The 26289-nt window shown below is 37.4% G+C and overlaps 1 protein-coding gene across 1 annotated transcript in view; it reads left to right on the top strand.

Moving 5' to 3' along the window:
• Window positions 1–2823: 2823 nt before the first annotated feature.
• Window positions 2824–26289, top strand: part of hmcn2 (hemicentin 2) — a 91915-nt gene continuing 68449 nt past the window's right edge. The window contains exons 1-16 of the mRNA XM_084087153.1: window positions 2824–3422; window positions 5879–5949; window positions 7192–7350; window positions 7574–7696; window positions 14932–15103; window positions 15234–15340; window positions 15457–15577; window positions 15767–16030; window positions 17062–17206; window positions 18235–18356; window positions 19453–19725; window positions 20486–20627; window positions 20956–21083; window positions 22204–22317; window positions 23195–23353; window positions 24724–24918. Of these exons, the coding sequence (XP_083943279.1) occupies window positions 3167–3422; window positions 5879–5949; window positions 7192–7350; window positions 7574–7696; window positions 14932–15103; window positions 15234–15340; window positions 15457–15577; window positions 15767–16030; window positions 17062–17206; window positions 18235–18356; window positions 19453–19725; window positions 20486–20627; window positions 20956–21083; window positions 22204–22317; window positions 23195–23353; window positions 24724–24918 (2551 nt within the window). The 5' untranslated portion in view covers window positions 2824–3166. The remainder of the gene's footprint in view (window positions 3423–5878; window positions 5950–7191; window positions 7351–7573; window positions 7697–14931; window positions 15104–15233; window positions 15341–15456; window positions 15578–15766; window positions 16031–17061; window positions 17207–18234; window positions 18357–19452; window positions 19726–20485; window positions 20628–20955; window positions 21084–22203; window positions 22318–23194; window positions 23354–24723; window positions 24919–26289) is intronic.

Raw genomic sequence — 26289 nt, 5'->3', positions numbered from 1 at the left:
ATGATCAGCAGCAGGTGTGGTGATGGCTGACTGAGTGCAGGGGGGGACCAGAAGGGATGCTAGGAAGTGTAGTACAGACAGGTTACAGAGTTGGTGACTGAGCTGATGACTGTGACATCACACAGTATAATGGGTTGTATATATAACATATACAGCTGTTTTTGGGGGGTCCTTGTCATTAAAAAGTTTATAAACCTTTAATATATAGCACCATTTTAATCTTGACTGGAGTTTCTTTCTTTTTTGGGATGCATGGCACCACTGTCTTGAAACAATTCATAAAGCCACACACAGGTTTAGGTATCAGCAAAGTCTTGTGATGGCTTGTTTTTGCCTCTTGAAAGTTTATGTCTAGACCTGTTGTAATTGAGCTCTCATTGTGCATCAATGGCATGTCTTCCATTTCATTACGAGGTACTCAAGGCCGGTGGCCCAGTCAACGCGGCATCTGGGGCTTCTGAATCAGCAATAACTAGAAGGGTTCTCCCTGACTAAAGTAAGACAGACCTCACGCTCAGCTCCAAGGCTTAGTTTCCAGATACAGCACTAAATCAAAACAGACTTCACACCCTAGTCACACGGGAAAGCTAGAGAATAACAGAGAGTAGAGTAGGACAGGAATGTAAGTTTTGCACAGGCACAAATTGTTACATGAAGGGTCATAAACATGGTTTTTGCAGTGAGGTCTGGATTATTTATCCCACATTGTTAAGTGCAACGGGGTGATGAACCAGCTGTTTGGAAAAATGAGAAGACTTGGACAGAAGCAGGCAAACAGTGTGTTAGAGTATTTCATTTTAACAGACAAGTTTTTCTTATGGTAAACTGAAAATATGATGACTTTCGATTAACATTTTTGCCCTCAGTAATAAAATATTTTAACCACTGTAAAGTAAAAGGGATAGTTCACCCAAAATGTATAATTTACTCACCCTTATGTCATTAAAACCTGACTTTCTTTCTTTCTGGAAAAGAAAAGAAGATATTTTGAAGGATGTTTCAATTCTGTTGATAGTATAATGGAAGTCAGTGGTGTCCAAACAAAACAACATTGGACCCCATTGACTTTCCTTGTCTTGACAAAAACCATAAAGGCATTTTTTTTCAAAATATCTTCTTTTGTATTCCACAGAAAAAAATTGTCATACAGGTTCGGAATAAGATGAATGTGAGTAAATGGTAACAGAATATTATTTTTTTGTGATAAGTATCCCTTCAGAAAGTACTAGGTAAAGACTTCTCCAATGGCCAAACTTTTTTAAACGACATGTCCATCCTAAAGATGAAATCATTTCCTAAGTTAAGTGTCTTTGAATTGCAGTGTGTCATTTGGCAAGGCTATTTGGGTGAGTCTTGATCATTTGACCAACCATGTGCTGACCTGAAAGCAAATGCCTTGTTGGTTTTAGATCGAATTATCACAAAAACAACATCTGTATACTGTCATAAACCCTATGCATTAGTTTTTGGTGTGATTCCAGAAAAATATAATGGCTACCATGTAAATAGAACTAACTGCAAAATTTCGGAGGTTACAGGGTCATTGACATCCCCCTTTCCTTCCTTTTTTTGTAATGTTATGTTATCAACTTTTTCTTGACAGCATTTGCTGCCCCGATATCAAGTTAAAGCAACAATAAATGCTTGATGACCAAATGTTGCATGAGGGTTTGATTGATGTATCTGAGAATTACTGATAGCAACATAATTTATCCGGATATACAAACGGGGTGAAGGCATATCCGGAGTCTTTCCTTTCAAAAAGCATCTGGGATGCCTCTACTGGAGCCTTGTCATTTATGCCGCACATTAAACCGAGTCCAGAGAATTGCATGTATATTATTAGATGTGTGGCAGCTGAGTATAAACTCACTCTATTAATAAACCTAAAATTATTTCAACCCATCCATGCACTAAATATTACTCCCAGGAAGAATGTCAGGGAGGTTGGGGCTAGTTGTCACAAAAGCTTTTAGTATCTGTAATGTTTTAAGCCAAAGGTCTTTTTGTTTAGAAATGTATGTTTTCTATATTATTGTTTATTTTAGTTTAAAAACCTCTTAAATTATAATAACTTTGGTGCATTCTGTCCTCTAAACTCCACAATGGAATGGAAAGTGTTTTTTATTGTGTTTATCAAGTGAACACACAATAAAAACACACTGGCATACATTCTGACATAAGTCAATTATTTTGTTTGAAATGTTCAACTGTGTTTTTAGGACAAGGACATTTGTCATAAATGTCAGCTCAGGGTAAGTTGTTTTAAATCATGCAAATATAATCAATTTATTAATTTATTAAAAATATTAATTTATTTATAAGTTATTAATTTCATTAATTATTTTGTTTCATAATTGTTTGACTGTTTAATTTTAGTTTACAAGCCTATAATAAACGGTTTAGTGGCAGGTTAATTGGTGACAACATGCCCCGCTATTGTTTCATTATGTGTTGAATGAACCTTGAATGAACAAAATTCCAAGGGAAATAACAGTGGAACCACTTTCTTGTTGCTAAAACTTTAAGGTGTGTGTAAGGTATATGTTGACTTTAAAAAACATACCTCATAGCCTACATATTTACTGGAATAAATCGTGTGACAACTTGGCCCGTTTTTACTATGCAGTGTCATCAATTCCTCCAGACATTGTTATTGTAATATACAAAGTTCCATTCCATCTCTGTCTCATGGCAGTTGGCACGAGTTTCTTGAGTGGCTCCCTGGTAAACTGGAGCAGGCCATGTGGGCTGGGGTTGGGAGTCACAGTCGGGTCAAGTTACACACACAAAAAATCAGGTTGTAAGGACTCCTCACACCCCTCCCCAACGCTGCAGTGTTCAGCTCCAGAGGGTCCACGCGCTTCTTACAAGTTTTCTCCAAAACTCAGCCAAGGATGGGACAAGACATATGGAATTTACTCCAAGTAGTGTTTATCCAGTGCGAGTAGGATTATTTACACTGACTTTTTTGTAAGAACGACTGGATTGAAGATTTCAGAGACATTTCTTTTTCTTCTTCAGGAATTAACTGATTTTCTTTATTTTTCTCCCTCAATCATCGGGTTTACATCACTTGCATTTTTATCATTCATGTTACGGTGATTTTTTTTTCTTCATATGTTTGACACGTTTAAAATACTGGTCTAATGCATTTCAAGCAAGAATGAATAACTTTCTTGCAAATTTCCTCATCTTGGCGCTGACTATCAGCGCGCGCTCCTCATCCGTTCCCCCCGCGAAGAGTCACTCCGGCGCGGATGACAGCGCTTCAACACTGGCCTTTGTCTTCGATGTTACCGGCTCTATGTATGACGATCTCAAACAGGTGATAGATGGTGCGTCTCGGATCCTGGAGAGAACTCTGAGCCGCAGAACGAGACCAATCAGGAACTTCGTGCTGGTTCCTTTCCATGATCCAGGTATTACAAAATCCTATGTTTCAATCTTATGAATAATGTGAATTATAATTCATTCTTGTCAGTTACGTTGCCTTATAAAAGTGATTCCAAAGAATGAATAACTGCTGATCGAATATCTATGCCTAAAGTTCCATATGGAGAAACGCTTGATAAAGTTTTTAGAAGTTTGTTTGGCCAAGCACTAGAATGTCAATGAACTAATTTGAACAAAGATGTTTGGGCTGCTAGGAACATTTTCACCACCAGGGACCGCTGAAAGGTTGTGATCCGTAAAAAATTAAAAGTAATTTAGAGAATGTAGAAGATGTTTTATTATTCATGTCGCGGGTAGCCCCCTCATGGGTGTCGCCATTAACATCACATGATCAGCCATAGGCCTACTTATATCATGACAATAGTAGCCTAATATTATAATTATTTTATGTAATTTACTAATCGAAGGAATAGTAATAAAAACTGACAACCCACAACTCCAATGCAACGAAAGGAACAAAACAAAAGATAAACAAATAGCTTTGGTGTGAATCTTCAAACCATGTCACCATTTTTCAGTTTCTATCACTATGTTGTCCACGCTCATTAAATCTGTTTAAATTCCACATCTGCTCACAGACTGCAGAGAGCGCACTGTGTTCTCAGGTACACTTACACAATCTAGCCTGGTTCAAACCAAGTATCTGTTAGCCTTAGGGGGTAGGGTGCCCATGGAGCTGATGAGAAGCACATGTTGCCTGGTAGTATGTAATTAACACAATCACCCCCAGTCCTCCATCCAATTCTCCGGAAGAGTCAACCCAGCCCCCCAGTCAGAGGAGAGACGTCAGTGCTAGACTGGTAGGGGGGATGGTGCCAGTCCATCCCTCACCTTTTAATGTAGTGTTCCCTTGAGGACCTTGTAAACCGCTGAGATCACAAAGACAGCCGGTGACAGACAGAAAGGCGTGACAGCAACACAACTTAATGGCCCCTCACAGCTGAGAGAGGGATGGAGAAAGACAGTGCAGAAGATGAAAATGAATAAGGAACCTAAACCAGCCTTAGTTGGTTTGCTGGTCTTGGCTGGTTTAAGCTAGGCTTGATGCTCTCCTAAGGTGACTTACAGATGGTTTAACTGGTTTCTCTAATGCCCCAAACATCCCTAAACCAGCAAAACAGCTTGTTTACAGCAGAAAATATTCTTTAAAATATTGATATTAATGTTGATAAAATATCATAAATACAAGTTTATATATAATATAATAAGCTGAAAAGTTGGTTCTTAGCTAGTTTAAGCTAGTCCAAACTGATTTAGAGATGGATATAACAGGTTTTATGTTTAAGAATGTCCAAAACCCCTTAAAACGTCAAAACAGACCAGCCTGACCATGCTGGGAGAGCAGGGAATCATGCTGTTGATTTTTTTCAGCAAAGAATGTTTCTAAAATATTAATATTATTGTTGACAAAATATTATTAATAAAATGTTATTTTATTATTTATAATATACTCTAATATAATAGGATTCAGCATTGGATCAGGATTCATAGGGTGTTGGCATTCAGTGCTGAAGATCATAACTTAAAAGTTTTTTATTGTTATTATTATCATGTAATGGTGTATTGATCTGTCCTATTTGCTCTCAGAAGAAGACAGACTACCCCTCAGACATGGTCCAAATTTTTCTCTTCTGTCCATTCTCCCAAAGCACTGTCAAAATTGTAATCCTCCTCTTTGTCTTCTATTTTTTAATAACCTTTAAAAGTAAGTCAGAGTAATAAATAATGTGGGGATATCAGACCCATACTCTGACCATAAACAATATATTTTGTGTATGCTGGTTCATCCATGTGCTGTATATTCAGCTCTCTAATCAATCAGATTCTGAGTGAGTCCAAATAAATGCCAAATTCAGGGAGGACACAATTCATCCTGAGACAAAAGAAAGGGAGAGAGATAAAGTAGAGAAAGGGGAAGAGGTCAGAGATTATCTAGCTGGATGATGACAGTCCTAAAAAATTAATGAATCAGGTTATGAACCCAGTTTGGTATCACATGAGGACTGCTGGAATTTTGCATGGTCTATCATTTATTTTCTCAGCTGTCAAACGTTACAGGACAGTCATTTGTAACCGCAGATGTTGATGAGGTAGAATCCGGGACAAATGTGTTTCGTGATTGGGAGTTGGCTGGGTCTGTATCTAGAAAGAGACTTGAGACACTCGTTAGTAGGGTCGTATCTGAGGAAGGGGCTTTAGATGGACGTAATCCTCACTGTTTCAAATTCATTAATGAGGGTGAAGAAGGTTAATCTTTTCAAAACTCCTACTCCCCAGGGATTTGTTTGTTGAAGTGTTGTGATAGACTTTCCAAGCACTCAATGAAGGGCTCCAAAAGGACAGTAACCTGAACCTTCAGATTGTGCACACAGTTGATATTGTAAAATAGATGCTTCTTGATTTCTTTGTTTTTCCTCACCAGACATCGGTCCTGTTTCCATCACTACTGACCCTAAGAAGTTCCAGAAGGATCTTCAAGAGCTGTTTGTTCAGGTGGGCAACAGACTATAAAAGAGCAACTTTTCAGAGGAAAAATAACCCTATTGTAATTTATTTAATAGGGATTCACCTATGGTTTGCTGGTCTAGCTATTCTCCCAAGCTGATTTTCAAATGGTTTAACTGGTTTTAAGTTTAAGCCCCAAATCCCCTTAAAACAGACCAGCAGAGAATGTTTATAGAATATAATTAATATTTATAACGCCCATTTATACGTATTAATAATTTATAACACTTTATTTGTTTAATAGAGATTAATCATTTTTATTTGATAAGGATTTAGCAGTGCTAAGAATGATTACATTATTTGATAGTAATTAACTGATATTTAAATTCATGCTAGTATCAATAAACCGATAATTATTTTAATGGCTGATAACTGATGAATGGCCGATGTTGAAATTTTATTCTGTTTTGTCAAAATATATTAGACATAAAACACTTTAAAAAGTGTTACAAGGGCAATTAGACATCACAACATTATAATGTACAGTGTGAACAATTATTAATTTTGAAATTTGCTGAAGATTACATTTAACTGTTTTTACATTTTTAGTTAAAGTTTTATAAGTTGTGAGTTAAATTATTTATAACTTTGAGAGTTACATGATGGTCAACGCTGCTAAATAAAATATAGAAATTATATAAATAATACTCTAAATAACTGAGATAGATTGATACAATGTCAAGTTTACATATTCAATTCATCTGCAAATAATCTGTGCTACAGTTAGCATAATTTCTTAATTTCTCAAACTGCATTAACTTGCTGAAATGATGGCCTGGCTTTAGTTATTGGTGATTACTGCAACTCAAACACTGCTCTGCCAGCATCCGCTTCCTCCATCCAAAATGCTGCCGTCCGCTCATCTTCAACCTTCAGACCCCCCTAGTTACCTTTACTCAGGTGTTTACACTTGTATTCTTTAGCAGCAAGAGACACAGCAGCCGTTGGCCTCTTCCTTCATAAATCATCATCGAATCATATTCTGTACTCTGTTCTTATTTGCTCTCTGTGGCTTCTGCTGAGTATCTTGGCTCATCTCAGCACTTGATCTGTCTTCAGCGCAACATTTTTATTAGCAGTCTGTTCTTATTGTCCCTTTGGGCTCTAAAGTAAGTACTAGAACTTGTACCCAGGCCAATACAATATGTGTTTTTTTGTGCTTTTTTGTGCTTTTTTGGTCAGTGCATAAATGTCAATGTCAACGATGAAGGCCTTGTTGTTCCCTCTCAGGGTGGAGGGGATTGTCCAGAGATGAGCATCGGGGCCATCAAGAAGGCTCTGGAGGTCTCGCTACCTGGATCCTTCATCTATGTTTTCACAGATGCCAGAGCCAAAGATTATCGCCTGAAAAGAGATGTTCTTCAGTTAGTACAGCTCCGACAGTCTCAGGTACCGACGGCAGTTTGAAAAACCTTTTTGCAGAAATTACACTTCAACTTTAAATATTGAACTTTCAGGTTGTGAAGTTATAAGCCATAAATCGAAATATCTCACAGCCCATTTTAAAAATCCATCTGCTCTTCATGGAATATACACCAGTGTTGACATTTAATCCCAACACCCAACCCCCCAACCAAACACTCACACTCATAAACGTCCCCTCTGAATCCAGGTTGTGTTTGTGTTGACGGGGGACTGTGGGGATCGCTCCCAGCCGGGATACAGAGCCTATGAGGAGATTGCTGCCACCAGCTCCGGTCAAATTTTTCACCTGGACAAACAGCAAGTCAATGAGGTGAGACGCATGAACTCATATGACATTCATATGTATGTAAATTGCAGACACATAGGGCAGTATAGTGGTGTGATGTGTAAGTTTAGTATGGCACCATCATTTTTTTGTCTTTATTGTGCACCAAAAAATAAAAAATAAAAATAAAAAAATAAATTAATATATATTTTTTGTGCTGTCAAACCGATTAATCGCGATCTAACATAAAAGTTTTTGTTTATATCATATATTTGTGTATGTGTATATACACACACACACACACACACACACACAGACACACACACATACACACACTTATATATAATATACTGTATATATAAATATATATACACACATATATAAGCAAAAACTTTTGTGTTAGATGCGAGACAGCAATAATCGATTTATATTCACCAGCAACTGTTGCTTATCCATTGGGTTTAAACTTTTTGATTCACAAAAAAGAAAAAAAGAAGAAAAAAGTCACAAAAAAATGTTTTTTCAAGCAAAATGTTTTTAAACTCAGTAGTAGAAAGAAAGAAAAAAAAATTCTGGAAAAAATACATTGGTTGTTTTGCTTGTAATTTTTTTGGACACACAATAAAAAAAACAAAACCTCCATTATCTAGAAGTACAGTGCTCATTCAGCGTGTGGCTTGGTTTCAATGATCGATGAAAGCTGCCACTCGAATGGACTAACCAGATGTGAAGGACATGTGAAGGAATTATATCTGCCACAACATTAACTGTACAGCAGTGTTTTGAATGCAAAATCCACTTAACTCAATAATCTGAAAGGGCACATATTTCAGTTTGTGTTTCATGGTTTGCAGACTAAAATGAAGCATGTTCGTCATAGTGAGACATGAAATAAAGCAGACCTTCCTCTTTGTGAGACAGTGGTATCATGCATGTCAACACAGGACATGGCAGAGCCGGAGTCTTCCAGCAACAACTATGGAAAAAGTTATCCATAAGACAACAAGGCAAAAAGGCCTGAAAAGTAAAGAAAAGCATATTTGCGGATGTGTATTTGTAATTGGATATGTGTGTGTAATTGATTTATGGTCCTGTGGAGGTGGGCAGCTGATGGTAGTTTGGTAGTAGTAGATGGTAGTAGAGCTTTACCACCTGTACCTGTTGGTGAGAGTGTCTGCGCTCAGGATGACTTGGCAACCTCGAGCTGTTAACACTCTCCAACACCCCTGCTGCTCTGTGAGAATGGTCTCAAAGTCAGGGTCACACAGTTGCTCTTAGAGCTCTGACAGTTTACTTTCATCCCACAGACATTCACCAAGAAGTCTAAAGGCCCAGCCTTTCAAAGTATACTACTTTGGCCATGAACTAATCCTTTAAGCTCTGTAAATTCTCTGTATATGCTGCTTAAATAACTTCTTGTGTCAAATTTAAACATCTTTTATATGGTTCGGTTACACAGTGCCCCATACAGGATCTTCCCAGTGTTGTTCATCCCTAGTTAATACATGTTCCTAAATTCTCCGACATTTTATGTCCAAGTATGAAAACACACTCCCATGTCAGGTGCATTTTTTACTTTTGATTAGTCAATGGGTGGGATTTTGAAAAACGAATGAAGGCAAATCCGTAAATCCGCAGAAACCTCAAGATTGCTCTCCACATCTACCCTGAATGGTTCTTCTCTGATAGGAGTTAAATAAGCAAGAGCCAAATCAAATACACACAGCGCTTTGTCATTTTTTTGGGAGGGGAAGGGGGCAAAGAGAGAGAGCAGGGCTTATTTTACTTAGTAATCCCGGATATGATCTATCATGCCTGCTCTATCCAGCACAGCTGCCTGTCCAGCGTCCAGGTTGGACGTCTCCAACAGACAGCTCTTTGTGGAGCTGAAGGAGGAGGCACTACTTAAACAAAGGACGGTGCTCAGCTTAATCACTGGAGTGATTTGCAGATAAAGCTTTATGAAAGCGTGTCGGTGCTTTAAAGAGTCTAATGGTTTGGCTGAAACCCCAGGCCGGCCAAAGTCAAGGTGAAGGTGGAGATTTGGGTACTTTATTGACAGAAGACTTAATTGGCAGAAGACTTTAGGGTAACACTTTTTTTTACAGTGTCCTTGTTACACGTTAGATACTATATAGTAATTGCTATTTGTACATAATTACATGCAACTAACCCCAAACCACACCCTTATCCTAACCATAACCCATGTAGTTAATTATCATTACTCAATACTTAAATGTATATTTCACTGTAACACGGACACCTTAAAATAAAGTGTAAGCGACTTTAGTATTGATGGAATATCTTGTTATGATGGAATAACTAAATCACAGACTTTTTTCAGTTGGTGGATAAAGAGATGGAGGGAGGACACCCTGTTACATATTGAGTGTTGCATTTGAAGCCTGGCCTATATTTAGATCTGTATAGTATCATATTTATTTATTTAAATATTGTAAAGATGCTGACTGTACATTGCAAAGCCATTAAAAATCATTGGCATCATGTAATTGTACTTCACATTTACATTTTTAGTTGAATTTATAGAGACAATTTTGCTTAACTTTAGCTTTTTAATAGATTTGATTGACGTTGACCCCTTGGGGTCACAGACCTGTATGAAGACCCCTGAATTTAACAATAGTGATTCTCACTAATCCACCAATTGTTCAGAAATTTGACGTAGTCACAGAAATATGCATGAATTGTTTTAGCTGAACAAAGGAAAATGTCATGTAAATCACTGAAGAGAATGGAGGGATGGGAATTTAAAGTAATAATCCCCATGAAGCTGTGTTTTACAGTGCATTTAGAACAGCTAAGGGGCGTTATTAGGCACGACGTGAAGCTGAGTAATACTAATGTAATGCGGTCACAGGTGTATGTTTGTTGAGTAATTTGCAATGGCTTCGAACGCGGCTCAACCAATCAGAATCAAGGACCGGAACTATCTGTTTTATAATTATTAATACAGTATCTCTACCTTTGCAACAGCTTATTATGCAAAACTTCCATCCAATTGAACACATTCACAGTCAAAGTGGTTCAACACCACTTTAACTAGCACATGGACATTGTCCACAGGTGTTTTCAATCGGACAGACCTAACAGCAAGAGTGTCTGAGCAAGTGTAACTAGATCCAGTCTAGTCTGGATCTCCTGCTCTGTTTTTGTCATAGGTGACCAAAGTCTTGTCTGTAATATGGAGAACCTTTGTGGGCCACCTTTGAGAGAGGAAGAAAAATGTATTGCTTTGGTGTCACAGGAAAAGACAAGCAAGTTTTAGACATTCTCCAGTGAATAGATGAAATAAAAACCATCGGAACTAAGTTCAAGACTTAATTGTCTTGGTCCCTACGGATTAACGGATTTGGCAGATACTTTAGAGTTACAGTGCATCCAACGCACACTTTTTGGTTGGATGTGTGTTTCCTGGGTCCCTATACTACAGTATATTTCCAGTAGAGCATTAAAGGGGCATTCGACCCAAAAACTAAAATTCTGTCATCATTTACTCAACCTCATGTCATTCTAAACCTGCAATACTTTTTTTCTTCTGTAGAGCACAAAAGAAGAAATGTTGATGAATGTCCTTGCTGCTCTTTACCATAGCGCATGATTCACATGGACTAGTTTTATGATACTTTTATGGTGCTTTTTTGAGAGTCCCCAAACTCTTAAAAAAATGCTTCTGGGTTATTTGGCAACCCAGAGCTGGGTAAATATTGGACAGAACACATGCTGGGTTATATTGACCCAGCTTATTCTGTTCATTCACCCATTTGCTGGGTTGTTTTTTGACAGTGCTTGGTCAGTAAACCTGATATTGAAGGTTTTTCATTTTAAATAATAAAAATAAAATAGGACAGGAGCAGTTCATATTCAATGTTTTTTACACTAAGTGCAAATAGCCCACCTTTTTGGCAGAGGCTATTTACACTAACTCCGCCTACTGATGTCTGGTTGGGCCAAACAAAATTACGGAAGATGCTAGATTGACAATAGCAGTAATAGTGTAGGGGTAAGGCGTGAGGTAAAAAGTTTCTGATGCAAATTGACCCGAGTTCGAATCTGCTTTTTGCCAAACTCGATTTACTCCCTTTTCCCATCACATATCACATTGGAAAGGTATTTATTTTCAATAAAAAGGTTGAAAATATTCGAAAAGTGTAAAAAACGTGTTTAAAAATAAAGTGTTTATCGGCTAGGTTTAGAGGTAGGTGTAGGGAGGGCTTTATTAGCCCAATAAGGTGGCATCCATATAATTTTAATAAATATAATCATTTACAATATATTTGTTATTATTGCATACAGTTTAATGTACAACAACACTGAGGTGCAAATAGTATCTGCCACTATTTATAAGCATCTTACTACTATTTACACTTATTGTCAAATATAAATAGAATAGTAATAAAATCTAAACTTAGTGTAAATAGCAGCAATCGCTAAGAATATGCTATTTTTCACTTAGTGTAAATAGAATCTATTACTGCCTATTTTTTATTCAATGGCAAGTCAGTCTTTTACAATCATAAAATACTCTACACAAAATCTGTAGAAAGAAAATTTATATCAGTAAGCTGTTCCAATTCATTAAATGACAATCTTATATATTCATGTTTGAAAAATTACATCAAAAACAGCTTTACCTTGTGCCATCTCATCTGTCTGACATTTAAGTGAAACTTCCTGGTGGAACAGGCGCTATGTTCGCTTTGAGTGTAGATCCGGTGTATGCTACGTTTGTAGAAGGCTAGTTCCAAGCAGGCGTTAGCTGTGACGTAAACAAAAAGGTAAACTGTGAGACTACAGACGTTTTCCTATTTGCACAGTAATAATTTGATGGAAATACAATGTAATACAAACCTTAATTTCATTCAGGAAATATCCCCTCAATAAGTTTTCTCTCAGAACTGAACACAAAATGACCGTTGACAAATGTATCCAGTTTTAACCGTTTTGCACAGACTACACAACATTGGGTTACATTGACCAAGTTCCAGTTCAGGTGGTTCATCATTTGTATTGACATTAAAAATTACCCAGCAGCTGCGTTACAGAAACCCAGCACCTGGGTAAAAATATTACAAATAACCCAATAAAATGACCGGGCTGGCTGAACAGGCTGAACCCAGCATTAAATCCAAATTTTGGTTTAAAAACATAACCCAGCATTTTTTAGAATGCATTCACTTTCATTATGAGCTGATTCTTAAACGTTGTATCCTCTTGTGTTCCACGGAGGAACAAGTGGATGTGAGTAATTGATGACTTTGATGGGTCATTTATTATTTATTTTAGGTGAACTGTCCCTTTAAACCATCAGTTATACAAACAGTGTGGGTGCTTAGTTGGAATTCGGCTGATCCTCAGCTGACCTCCACATCCTTTTCACGTATGCTTCCTGACCAACACTCCTCCACAACTAATCTTTGAAACATGACAGTTCAACTTCCAGAGGAAGCCAGTCTGTTGCCTCCCATTAAGGTTCGTCACACTGGATATGGTTTCAGGATCCTTTTGACTATGATGTTCTCTTTTGAGGGGTAGCTTTCAAACCTTTCCGGGACACACACAGGCCGTTATCTGAACATAGTTAACCTTATATTCCTCCGCTGCTGTCTTTTTGTCTATTATCTATTACTAGTTTAATCTTCCCGGCTCCCATGAGGCATCCATTGAAACAGACACTGGTGTGAGGCAGATGTAGGTCATTGGTGAGCTTTTTGCTACTCTGTGGGGGATAGTTGCACATGTGGCACTCATTACAGCTGTTTCCAGTTGTAAACTCCGAAAGGAACCAGCTGCCGTCTGCAGCCAAAGAGAGTGAGAGAGATCTAGAGAGAAAGAAATAGGGGAGAATCTGAGTAATGAAATTATCAAAGGCTACACTCGCTCCAATTTTCTCTCTCATTCCTAAATATATAAAGATGTGTTAAATAAGCGTCATTCTCACGGGCTTACTGAAGTGATGTTTTCGTTCAGTGGTATGGACACAGAGCAGCCATTACGTCTGTAGTCAATACAAAAAGTTCAGAACAAATACACACAGCTGTCTCTAAAGAAGTTAATGGCTGAAATCTAAAAATACTGAGGAAACAGTTTAAGTTGTTTGTCTAAGGGACATAAAGTTGGTGTTAAGTGTAAATGACTTCTCACAGATCACTGTAGTGCATTCAGACAGTTGTTCTGTCAGATAATGGACATAAATTCACATTACCGACTCATCATCTCCTAGTGCACATTCTGCTTTTTTTTGTTCATGCACCTTGCAATATTCAAAATGAATGAGGTTAAAGGGATAGTTAGCTCAAAAATGAACATTCTGCCATCATTTACTCACCTGCATGTTGTTATAAACCTGTGTGACTTTCTTTCTCTTTTGTAACACAAAATTAAAAGATGCAATACATCATAAAAGTGTCAAAAAAGTGGTGCGTCCAATGGCTGAGAAGGCTGAAGGCATCAGCTGGCTGAAGAGACTTAGAGAATAAAAACTTAATTTGAGTAAGTTCTCCACACAAATCTATCATATGACTTCAGAAGCATATATTGACCATTTACATGATACTTTTATGTTGCTCTTTTTGCTTATTTTGTGATCCATGAAAAAGTCATACAGGGTTGGAAAGGCATGAGCGTGAGTAAATGATGAAATAACTTTTTTTAAACTTTCTTTTTAAGCCCTCCATGTCTATTTTTGATGCTGCTTGTCTCATCTGCAATGGTTTCAGAATGACTAATGCATTACCTGTACTTTTTTCCATGTACTGTTAATATATCTACTGTGATCCCTGTGATCATTTAGGGTGAAAAGCAATCCTTTACTGTTTGACTGTTTGTGCTGGTCTTTGAGAAGTTTATAGCTTGTCAGCCCAGGAATAGTTTGCATTCTCTCTCTGATAGATGATCTGATCTCATTTCCTCACTGTTTAATAAGGATCTGCTTGTGACATACCTCTGTGAGACAGTCTGCATGAACAGAGATGATGTCACTGAGATCCTACCTTGCCTGCATTTAACATCTTGGAATGGATTCATGTCAGAGCTTTTGATCATAGACATGACTTTCTTTCTTATGCAGAACACAAAAGAAGATATTTAGGGGAATGTTTAAGCTGCTCTTCCCATACAGTGGAAGTGAATGGAGATCCCAGCTGTCCTTTGTGCTTTTCCACAAATAAGATTTATAATGTCCAATAATGTTATTTTCTTTTCTTTTTTTTACACAATGAAACCTCTTCTCTACTTTTGACAATTCATTTGGTTTTGTTTAGGTTCTTAAATGGGTTGAGGAAACTGTCCAGGCCATGAAGGTCCACCTTCTTTCATCTGACCATGAAACTGCCCAAGAGACCCAGTGGGAGGTGCCCTTTGACCCTAGTTTAAAAGAAGTCACTGTGTCATTGAGTGGTCCAGCACCTCAAATTGAGCTCAGAGACCCTCTTGGTAGGAACATGCTATTGTTTTGTATTGAATGGTTGTTCATGCCTTTTCACTTAAAGGAGTATAAGTTATTGTACTTTGCAAAGAACCCCTATTACTAAACCTTTTTAAATTGTTATTTGAATAATTATAGGCCGTATAGTTGGAGAGAGGCAGGGTCTAACAGAACTGCTCAACATCCCAAACTCAGCACGGGTGGTCAACCTAAAGAACCCTCGACCCGGACCATGGACATTAAAGGTAACACCTGAAAGCTTTGAACAGTGATGCAAGATCATATTTAAAATTTAGGTATATGCATAACAGATCCTTCTGAAAAATGTCAGTGATTGAAACCTGCTTTTTCTCTTGTCTAGGTGGGATGCAGTGGGAGACACACACTCAGAGTAACAGGTGTGAGCAACCTGGACTTCAGGGCAGGTTTCTCTAGTATACCTGTCACAGAGTTCATCAGGACCAGAGAGAGACCTATTAAAGGTATTACTACATCACCATTTGGTATATATATATAGTATTTATATCATTAATCATTTTTTTAATGTTAAAAAGTCATTTAATAATTGCTCCAGCCACATTTTGAAGGAAAAAGGGTAATACTCAGTTTGTGCCAGAACTGCCTTAACTGTATTAAGAATTATATATTAAATGCATCCCATTTTCCTCCAGGTGTACCCGCTCATGTGATTTTGAAGTGTTCAGGTCTGAAGCCTCCAGGTCTGGTTACCAATATGGAGTTAGTATCTTTAGGGGGGCGCTCGTTGCGTACCATTCCTGTGCCTTTGCCTGGCGATGGAGGCTCAGGAGGTATTTGGAGCATCCCGCAGTTTCGAACACCCTCTCAGAGCTTCTTCCTCAAAGTGTCTGGAAATGATGGAGAAGGCTACAACTTTCAGAGACTGTCTAGTGTGTCATATACCAACATCATCCCAGGTGAGTCTCTTTCAACATCCCAGATGAGTGTTTTTTTTCTGGGTTTTGTTTTGTTTGCATTTAAGTTGCATTCAAAATCCATTGGACTCACTTTGAACAGTTTAAACACTGTTTAAAGGGCCTATATGCAACTTTTTCCCCAAAATAAACGTAACAATAGCCTTTTTATTTGACCATGTATGACTCAAACATCTCCTGATGAGCATACTGACACCTTGTCAGCTCACAGTGGGTGCACCTATAAGCCTGTATCCTATTTTTCCTATTTTCTGTCGGGTCGGATTTTTCGCGCGCTGTCTGCGGATGTGACGTCAAGCGCGTTCATGTTAAACGTTTCAGATCACTCTGCCACCACCGCTAGTCAGCAAACAAACTTAGTTTCTCAAACAATATATGTATTTGACTGTTCTTACCTCTGTAAACATAATGTAGACTTCTTTGCAGCGGATGACTTGTGAAGTGTGCACGTACGAGAGCGAGCAGAAAGGAAGAGCAGTTCCGTTTTTTGGCCACAGGTGTCAGTCGCGAGTTTAAATTTCAGAAAAAAGCATATAGCCCCTTTAAATACTTTTGTTTAAATTTTTGCTTTGTTTTGTTTTGTTCGCATTCAAAATCCTCAGTTTGAACTTTGAACAGTTTAAACTGTTTAAATACTTTTTTATTTTGTTTTGTTTTGTTAGCATTCAAGTTGCATTCAAAATCCACTGGACTCTGAACTTTGAACAGTTTGAACTGTTTAAATACTTTTTGATTTTTGTTTTGTTTGCATTTAAGTTGCATTCAAAATCCACTGGACTCAGTTTGAACTTTGAACAGTTTAAATACTGTTTAAATACTTTTTTATTTTTGTTTTGTTTTGTTCGCATTCAAAATCCACTGGACTCAGTTTGAACTTTGAACAGTTTAAACAGTTTAAATACTTTTTTGTTTTTGTTTTGTTTTGTTTCTTAAGATGGCATTGTTTATGTTGTGTTGTTGTTAACCCAGCTGTGATGATCCAGTTTAACATTTGGTTCCCTCTCACCTTACAGAGCCTCCACTGGTGAGTATGCCCACTGTGATAAGAGGGTTCTACATGCAGCCTGCTACGATTGACTGCTCTGTGGAGAGTGACCTGCCCTATAAACTGAGATTCACCAAAGGCGGAAGAACAATAGGAGAGGAAAGAACCTATGAGTGAGGCTCTTCTCAAATATTATCTTTTTTTTTTTTTTTGCTGTCCCCTTTCTCTACTCCATCTTTCCCTTTTTCTTCTTTTTAGAGTACTTTTAGATATTGTTGCTAATCAAAATATTAACCTAGTATGAAACATAGCTAGTTTCAAATGGCTGCATTCCTCTGCAATGGTATTTTTGGCCTGGCCAACCTCAGAGGATCTTCCTGAGCTAACAATTAAAATCATACAACTATTCCATAATTTTGTCATAATCTGTTGAATTGATATTTATTGTATTAAAACGTTTTTTTTTCTTTTTCATTAGTAATTATTGCTGGAAAATAACAAAATCACTCATTTAAACTGCTTTTTTTTCTTCTTAATTGCATTTGGACGAGTTTCAAATATTGGTAACAGGGTAACAACAATTGCAAACCTCAAATTAAGTGAAAAATAAAACAGCCGTCATAAAATGTTATACGATCTCTTATATTTTCTAAAGGCTAAGCACCTCTTTTCAGGCCACTCGCCTCTCTCTTTCTCGCATATCTATATCTCTCTCATTTCAAACATGTACAAACCCTTTTGCAGGCATTCTCTCCTGTGATATGGCCTTAAATAAACATAATGGAGGAGATGTTAAAGTGAACATTTGCTGGGCAATTTTTTGCTCCGTTTGATACCATGTGCTGACACGGGCATTCATTTACATTCGAAATTTAACCTAACCCAAGAAGGATTTGTGAGCTTTCACTGACATATCAATCTTGGAATGAATATGAACAGCAGGGGTTGTGTGTATTGCACAAAAGAAAGTCATCATGAAAAATGATTTCCCTATAAAGGTCACTCTGTTTTGAATTACAGTTTGAACATGAAATAATACTGACTTATAGTGAAAGGTATTCTGTGCAAGCTAGTTGTTAGTGACATCAGATTTGTGAATTCACGTTATGTGAATTTCTGCGTAGGCTAAATGCATGTTTGTGATCAAAGGCTGCACTTTTGGACTCATCACTTAAACCTGCAAATTTTTTTGTAATTGAAGGTCTTCAGTTAAAGCATCATGGGAAATTCCACATGCCTCAGGCAATGATGAGGGAGCATATGAATGTGTGGCCCAGAGCACTGCAGGCATGGGACGAGCTCTCACGCAACTCACTGTTAGAGGTATTGCATGGACACACATTTTACATACTTTTTCCTGCACCATTCACAATCTTGTATTCACACCCACACCCTCAAACCTAGTTTATACTTCACACGTCCGCACAAGCACGAGGGTGCATGTGCCAAAACTGCTATCATGCAGTGCCTCACAATGCTCTACTTCGGACCATCATGCACCACATTTTGTTTTCCAGTAAAATATTTAAACATCCTCAAAACAAGACACATTCAGAACCAACGTTGTGTAAGACTGTGTTTTCTGTTTTCAGAAGCATATATATATATATATATATATATATATATATATATATATATATATATATATATATATATATTGGCAAATATTGGCAAATTGATGGCAACATCTTTCTATCCAACCACCATCGGTAGTCAACCGATATAATACATATATTAAATATTAAATATAAAATTATTATTATAAAATATATGAAATGTATTTGTGAAAAATTAAATATATTCAATAAATAAGAAATATAAAAATAATAAAAATAATTGTAAATGTAAGAATTTAGAACCAGAGACACAGTCAGAGTATTTTGTTGGTTTGTCCACGTTTTGTATATGACCAAAGAAAAGAAATTTACATTTAGTTTTTTTGTTTTGTTTTGTTTTGTTTTGTTTTGTTGTTGTTTTGTTTTGTTTTGTTTTCCTTGCTAGGTTAATGTTCACTGGGAACATGAAGTTTTCTTTTCTTCTGGCAAGGTTAATGTGAAATGTAAATACTATTTTTAACAGCTGTTTCTTGCTGGTTAAGCAAATATTTTCTGTTGTTGCGGAAAATAGTTCAATGTGGAACGTGTCAAGTATAAATGCCTCTTGAGCATCGTGAACTAAGTGCACAGTCTGCAGAGAGTCATGTGAAAGTATAAACAAGGCTTCAGCTTGCTAAGGAGGGTGTAATCTCCAGAATTAAAGGAAATTGTAAATGAGAAATGCTTTTTGCAATGAAATTGTAAGCCAAAAAGTCTTGTATTTGACTTCTATGGTAACATTAAACTGAGAGATTTGTTGTCTCACATACATTGTATTTTAATATCTCTTTTAAAGCATGTCATCATCGTTTCTCTTAATGTAGAGCCCCCTCCTGTTCTGCATCCTCCGGTGAATGTGACTTCATCCCCGGGGACAGTGGCAGTGCTGTCCTGCCAGGTTCAAGGCTCTGTGCGGCATAATCTGACCTGGTATCTGGCTGGTAGTGCTTTATCGTCCCACTCAGGAAGGGTGAAAGTACTGGCCAATTCCTCTCTGGAGATCAATTGGGTTCGCAGCCAGGATGCTGGACCTTACCAGTGCAGAGCCACAAATGCCCATGGAGAGAGTCAGGCTGTCGTATGGCTGGTGGTCCTAGGTATTCTACAGCACCTGGTCAAACACTCAGCTCCTGCAGCCTCATGTGTTTTCCATCACAACTCTCCAAACCACAGCGCAAGTTCTACATAGCCAGCAAGATTGAGCCCTGCATGTTTCGAATAAGCAAGATTAATGTGATTTTAGATTGGCGGTTCCTTTTGGAGACAAATAACCGAACAAATGGATGAAGTGTATCTCGCTGTGAGCCACTTTCAACATGTGCAGTTAGACTTGCACCATTATTATACCATTATATAGCGTGTGGAGTTTTCATTATCTATTTGGCCATGTCTGCCGTCTGAAAGGCTTTTTGCCAAGTAATGTGTAGGAATAGAAATGATTTACTTATTACCTCATGCCATTCCAAACCTGTGGGCTTTTATTTTTGTATAGATATATAGATATAGAATCAATCTATCTATCCATCCATCCATCCATCCATCCATCCATCCATCTGTAAAGTCTATAAACTTATTTTTCCTATTTCTAGTTAATTATTACCATTATATCAATTGGAATTGTGAAGGCATCTCAATTAAATTATGAATGGTGCACATCATTCATCATACTATGAACTGTTACAGAAAGGAATGTAAAGATTCTTTTCTTCTTTTATGTTCCATGGAAAAAAAGAATACAGCAAATGGGTTTGATTTGGAACGACATGAGGGTGGGTAAATAATGACAGAATGTTCAGTTTTGGACAAACTATCCCTTTGAAAACAATGATTCACAGTTTATTTCTGTTTCCTTTACAGAGGCCCCATCTGTGGTTGTCTCCCCTCAGACACAAAGCTTCTCTCTGGGTGCAGAAGTCCGCATCTCCTGTTCGGCATCTGGATCCCCTCCTCCAAAGGTTTTCTGGAGCCATGGCAACATCTTTCTATCCAACCACCATCGGTAGTCAACCAGCTCCCCCTCCCTCATCTCACTATACATCTACACACTGTTTGAGATGGTTATTTTTATCCACTTTCCTAAAACGGATCATTTATATTTAATTTCTGTTTGAATAAACTGACCGCAACCCATTAACAGTCTGAGATTTGGTCAAGATATCAGAATAAATCTGGCTTCGATGCTGCGATCAGTCAGAAGTCAGTTTGATGGAAAGAAAATACTGTTCAGTTTGAAAATACAGTTTGAAAAGTGTTAAACACAATGGTCTCTGTAATATAATCATTACATCAGCAGTCTTTGGTTAATATAACACTGGCTGTGCTTTCAGATTGAGCATCTCTGAGTCTGGCATGCTGAAAATCAGAGGAGCTGTCCCTGAGGATGCTGGGAACTATACGTGCCTGGCCACCAATGATGCTGGCACTGCATCTCAGTCTGTTACCGTCAGTTATGCAGGTGCTGGAGTCAGTGGCTCTGTTGATGAAATGAGTGCACATAGTAAATCAGAGTTAGAGATGGAATATATAACTGACTGACAATAACTTTTATAGAGACAGGACAGCATGCATTAAAATGAAATGAGATTTTAGGTGTTGGCAGGCATATCACATGCAATATACCAAAATGTTCTATAGCTGCTTCTGTTAAACTGTTTGGCACTCAATTCTTTCCGTGGAATTTTTTCAAGCCACAGAATGTCATACTTAAGTCAAATGGCATACTCAACTCAACTCAACTCAGCTCAACTATATACAGTATATATGCAGTAGTCAACATTTGAAGTGGATCAAAACCTTTCATCAAAGTTATACATGAATTTTGAACAATACCCGTTCTTTGATTAACTTTTTTGATCCACTTCAAATGTTGACTACTGTATTTTAGTTTGTATTATAGTATATATAGTTCATTTATTCATTCATTCATTCATTCATTTATGTATGTGTTGGCAAAGCTTACTTTTCAGCAGCCATTACTCTAGTCTTCACTGTCTCATGATTCTTCAGAAATCATATTGATGCTCAAGAAACACTTCTTATTATTATCAATGTTGGAAATGTGATGCTCAGGAGTTTAAGATGAGTAGAAAGTTTTTTGTTTTTAAAAAAAAAGCATCAACTAAAAAACTATCTTTTGTAACATTATAAATGTGCAATTTTTGATCAATTTAATGTATCCTTGCTAAATAAAAGTATTAATTTGTTTGTTTTTTTTAAAGGAAGAAAGAAAAGTTTAATAGCTGAACCAGAAATAATGTCAGTTTTTAGTCTTTTTCTTGACTCATTATTTGTTAGACTGCCCAATTTTTAGAAATTTTTCCTTTTAATGTTTCATTTTTTTTCATTAGATTAAAAATACAAAATGTTTTTGATGGGGTGATGTGATGGGGTCATGTGACAAAAATGTAACATATTCAGTAGTTAGCTAGTATTCAATTCTGAACATAATCATAGACAGATATTCAAATGAAATCTGTCAGGAAGTAGAAACAATTTATATGTAGTAATAAAAAAATGACATAAAGTACAGCACACAATGCTAGGTTTAATCCCTTTCTCTCTTGTTGTTGTCTCAGAGCCTCCAAGCATCTCAGTGGTACAACAGGTGGTGATGGTCGTTGCTGGTGAAGATGCCATTCTAGAATGTCAGGCCGCTGGTACTCCTCTTCCATCAGTAAAATGGCAAAAAGGTAAACACTGCCCCAAATTTTGCAAATCCTAAAAGATTCCTCTGATCCTAGGCTAAAATCTGAAGTCTTTGATCGTTTGTTTGACATGTTCACCGACAGCCGATTAATGGCTGTTGCGATACAATTTTTACCTCAGACGAAATTCTGGCAGTGTCAGAAGATTTTACTCGCAGTCCTGCAGTGTGACTTCTCCTATGACGACCGTCAAATTGTCTTCGTTTTTCAAGACAAGCCATGACCAAAATTAACGTTAGAGATTTATTTGTAGCCAGTAGCCGCCATTTCAATTCCGCATATAATGCAGCTCACTGTCAGCGAACGTGATGATGTAAAACTCCAGACAGGTTTTCTTGCGCGCGTCCATTTTTAGCGCGTCTTGACTGTCGTACAGTCTGACATTAATGACAACTGAGATCTTACAGTGTGACATGGCTTACAGCGATGATCATGTTCGTACAGTCTGACAAGAAACAATCGTAAAGTACTATTATAAATCGCACAATGTGCATCCTGCTTAAGGATAATACATGGACCCTCAAGACACCTCACATCTTTTTAAATTTTTGTTGTTGTTTTTTGATGAAAATTATATTTTTTGCCAAATGTATTAATTTTTGAAAGTATTTTTTAACTAAACTGTCATAAAAATTTAGCTGACAAAATCAAATTTAATAACAACAATGTGTCAAACTTTAACCAAATGAAACGTATTAAAAATTCATCAGCGTAAAGAAAATGCAACATGATATTATTTCTTCATGGTTAAGAGGCTGTTTTTAATGAGTTTTAGAGTTTGTTTGGGATATTGCATTAGGTGTAGTGGGTTGTTACAGCAACGGCGTATGTTTTCTTTGATTCTTGCACCATCCGTCTTCAGGGGATCTGGATCTGGGAACAGTTCCATTTGCAGAGCAGGATGTCCATCGTGGAACGCTGCGGATCCGTGGGGTTCAGGAACTGGATTCTGGAGAGTATACCTGTGTGGCCTCAAACATTGCCGGGTCCACCTCTGCTGTGGTCATACTGCAGGTGGGAGGTGAGAACAAGACCTCATCTGCATTACATGCTTATACTATATAAATATTACTGTACAGTTTATACGGAACAGTTTCATTTTATGTGGGCTTTTATTTATTGAGCTCAATGTCGCAGTATTTCTATTGCTTTTCCAAACCTTTGAAGCACATGTAGTTCATAGCATGAATCAAAAACCTTGGACAGAACTATCTGATTTTAAGCAGAGCACACCCATAAGCCCAATGGGCTTCTTAACCGCAAGAGGAAATGTTCCCCCGCTCTGTTTTAGCGTGTGAAATTTGGAGAGCGAAATTTGGTTTCAACTTGATATTTGGGACTTTTAACAGCTCCTGACAGCATTCTTAGACTCTAAGTAGCTCATAGCCAGTTTATGAGCATGCTTGAATGATCCAGAACAGGGACCATAACTTTGTATAGAACTTGCCTTAAAAGTAAAATGTGTCATTTATATGCCACTAGCATCATTAATTGTAATTGAACAAATAATGATAGAAATTTTGGTTGAATAATGATGCAATTCCCAGAACACTCACTCTTTCTGCCATTGGTCAGACTTCCATTGGTCAGTCTCGCTCCCAAACTCACACCATAGGCAAATAAACAGAGCAATGTATTTTCAACTTTTTGGGAGAATCAACCTACAGATGTCATAGTTAAAGTTGTTTCTGCATATTAAACTGGAATGGAAGGAAGTATTTTAACGTCGTAAAAATGACACACTTCAGCTTTAAGTCATAATTACTATCCTACATATAATGTGTGTGGAAAAAATAAAAATATCTTGGAAATAAATTTGTTCAGTGGAATGTTGGTTGTAAAGCGCATTTTTTTCATCTGCATATTTTCACTTTGTTCTATAATTCAGGAGTTTTCACACTTTCAATGGTAAGGCATCCGAAATATGATTATATCTCCCTTACGAAAAAAAAAGACATTTATACTGTGCATGCAAAACAAAAAACATGAAATTACTGTTGGCTTAAAGCCAAAACAAATGATTTAAATATTATTTAAATATTATTTGTACTAAAGTCAAAACATATTATTTAAATTTAAAATATTTTCTTTGTTAAATTTAAATCATATTTTTTACTTCCTAATATTACACTAAAAGACTAACATTTCCAATTAATTTATTATGTATATCATCTTTCATAATAAATATAACTTCAAAGCAGCTTTACAAAAAATAGTGGCAGAGGTGAAGAAACACTATAAAAAGCTATTCTTGAAAAATATATACATTGCAAAGAAGGAGAGCTGAACATTATTTATTGTATGTTACAATACATTTTGTCCTCTTTTAGCAAACAAAATGTTACAATATATTTTGTTTTGTTTTGATGGCTTGCTTTTTTATTTTTGCAGCTGCTCCTATGTTCGTCGAGTCTCCCGTCGACATAACGGCTGCCGTGGGTGATGACATTACTCTACCTTGCATCGTCCGCGGTTTTCCCACACCTTCTCTGACATGGAGACGCCAGGACGGACGCAACATTTTTGGCAAATCATCTGGCCACGTCGGCACCTCTCAACTGCCTTCTGGTGCCCTTCAGATCCAGAGTGAGTTTCTATATCTATCTTTGAATAGATGTTTAGCGAGGTCGTCTGCTAGCACAATCCCTCCCAGATACCAAACGTGAGGATCTAACGGACATGGTCCACCCACAGGAGAATAATGAAGATATTATTTCAGGTGTTGACACGTAGGGGAGGTGGGTCTGAAACCAACTGCTGCGATAGAAGAAATAGAAACAGTACAGCTGAGAGCTTCCTCTCTTAGAGAGTGGGCTGAGAGAAGGTCTCCTCACCCTAGGCCCCTTCAGGGGTTGGGTGGGGTAAAAGTCAAACCGCAGGCCTCTTGAGCCTTAGCCGGAGCTTCTGGCAGAACAGGGAGCTGCATATGGACAAAGTAGCTCTAAATGTTTATAGGCTATAATGTTTTTATTGGAAGGCTGCTATAGTATTAGCACTGAGCAGTTTGTTTGTTGTTAGCTAACCAGGTTACTAAAAGCATTCTGAGTAAATCAAAAAATTTGTTCTAAGAAAGTTTTGCCAACGCTGTCTTTAAGTCATGAATATGTTTTTTCTGAAAGTTCTCTGAATGTAAAAATCTTTTAAAAAACTTTTTCTCTTGGATATGCTAATATTATGGGAAAGTTCATTTTGAATGTTCTCTGAACATTCTAACACGAGTAGTACGATTAAAAATAACAACTAAAACGTTTCAGAAAAGATGTATAAATAATGTTTTTATATTTACATTTTGAGAACATTATTAAAGACCAGATAATGTCTCGGTTACTGTAACCTCTGTTCCTTGATGGAGGGGACGAGCCTGACACTAGGGGTCGCTCTTGAGAGCCCCAAACAACTCTGACGTATTCAGAAAAGACCAATGAGAATTAGCAAGTAGAATTCGCCCGCCAGCCACTCCCCCGGACATACAGGTATAAAAGGAGCAATACACACAGTACTGTGCAGTCATCGAAAAACAGTGCGGAAAGAGCGATACAAAAACAACACAGGAGGAGCAAAACATTACAAATTGACGGCGAGTTTAATGAGCGTTTATTCTCTTGTTGTTCTTCTTAACTTTGTTTGCAGCGGTAGAATGGTTTGCAATGGTTTGTTTGCAATACTTCCAATGGTGGAATTATTTTCTTCTCCTATCTTGGCGAGCGAATGTCCTGTTGATGACACAACTCAGTGCTGCCCTCCGATGTCTTGTAGAGTATAAAAAAAATCAATTGTACTGCGCATGTGTCGAACTCGGCCATCCGCGCTCATCCGTGGTTGAGTATACTTTGAAAGCTGTGCGTCCGGATGCAGAAATTAAAGTATACCCGGGACTTAAGGGTCCCTATAGTAAACTTAACAACCAGCTGAACTGTGTTACGAGTTTTGGCGGTGCAGATGCAGGCAGGCACGCTC

The sequence above is a fragment of the Abramis brama genome (genome assembly GCF_963993115.1).
Source record: "Abramis brama genome assembly, chromosome: 16".
In the NCBI taxonomy this organism is placed as follows: Eukaryota; Metazoa; Chordata; class Actinopteri; order Cypriniformes; family Leuciscidae; genus Abramis; species Abramis brama.
This window is presented reverse-complemented; position numbering and strand designations above follow the sequence as displayed.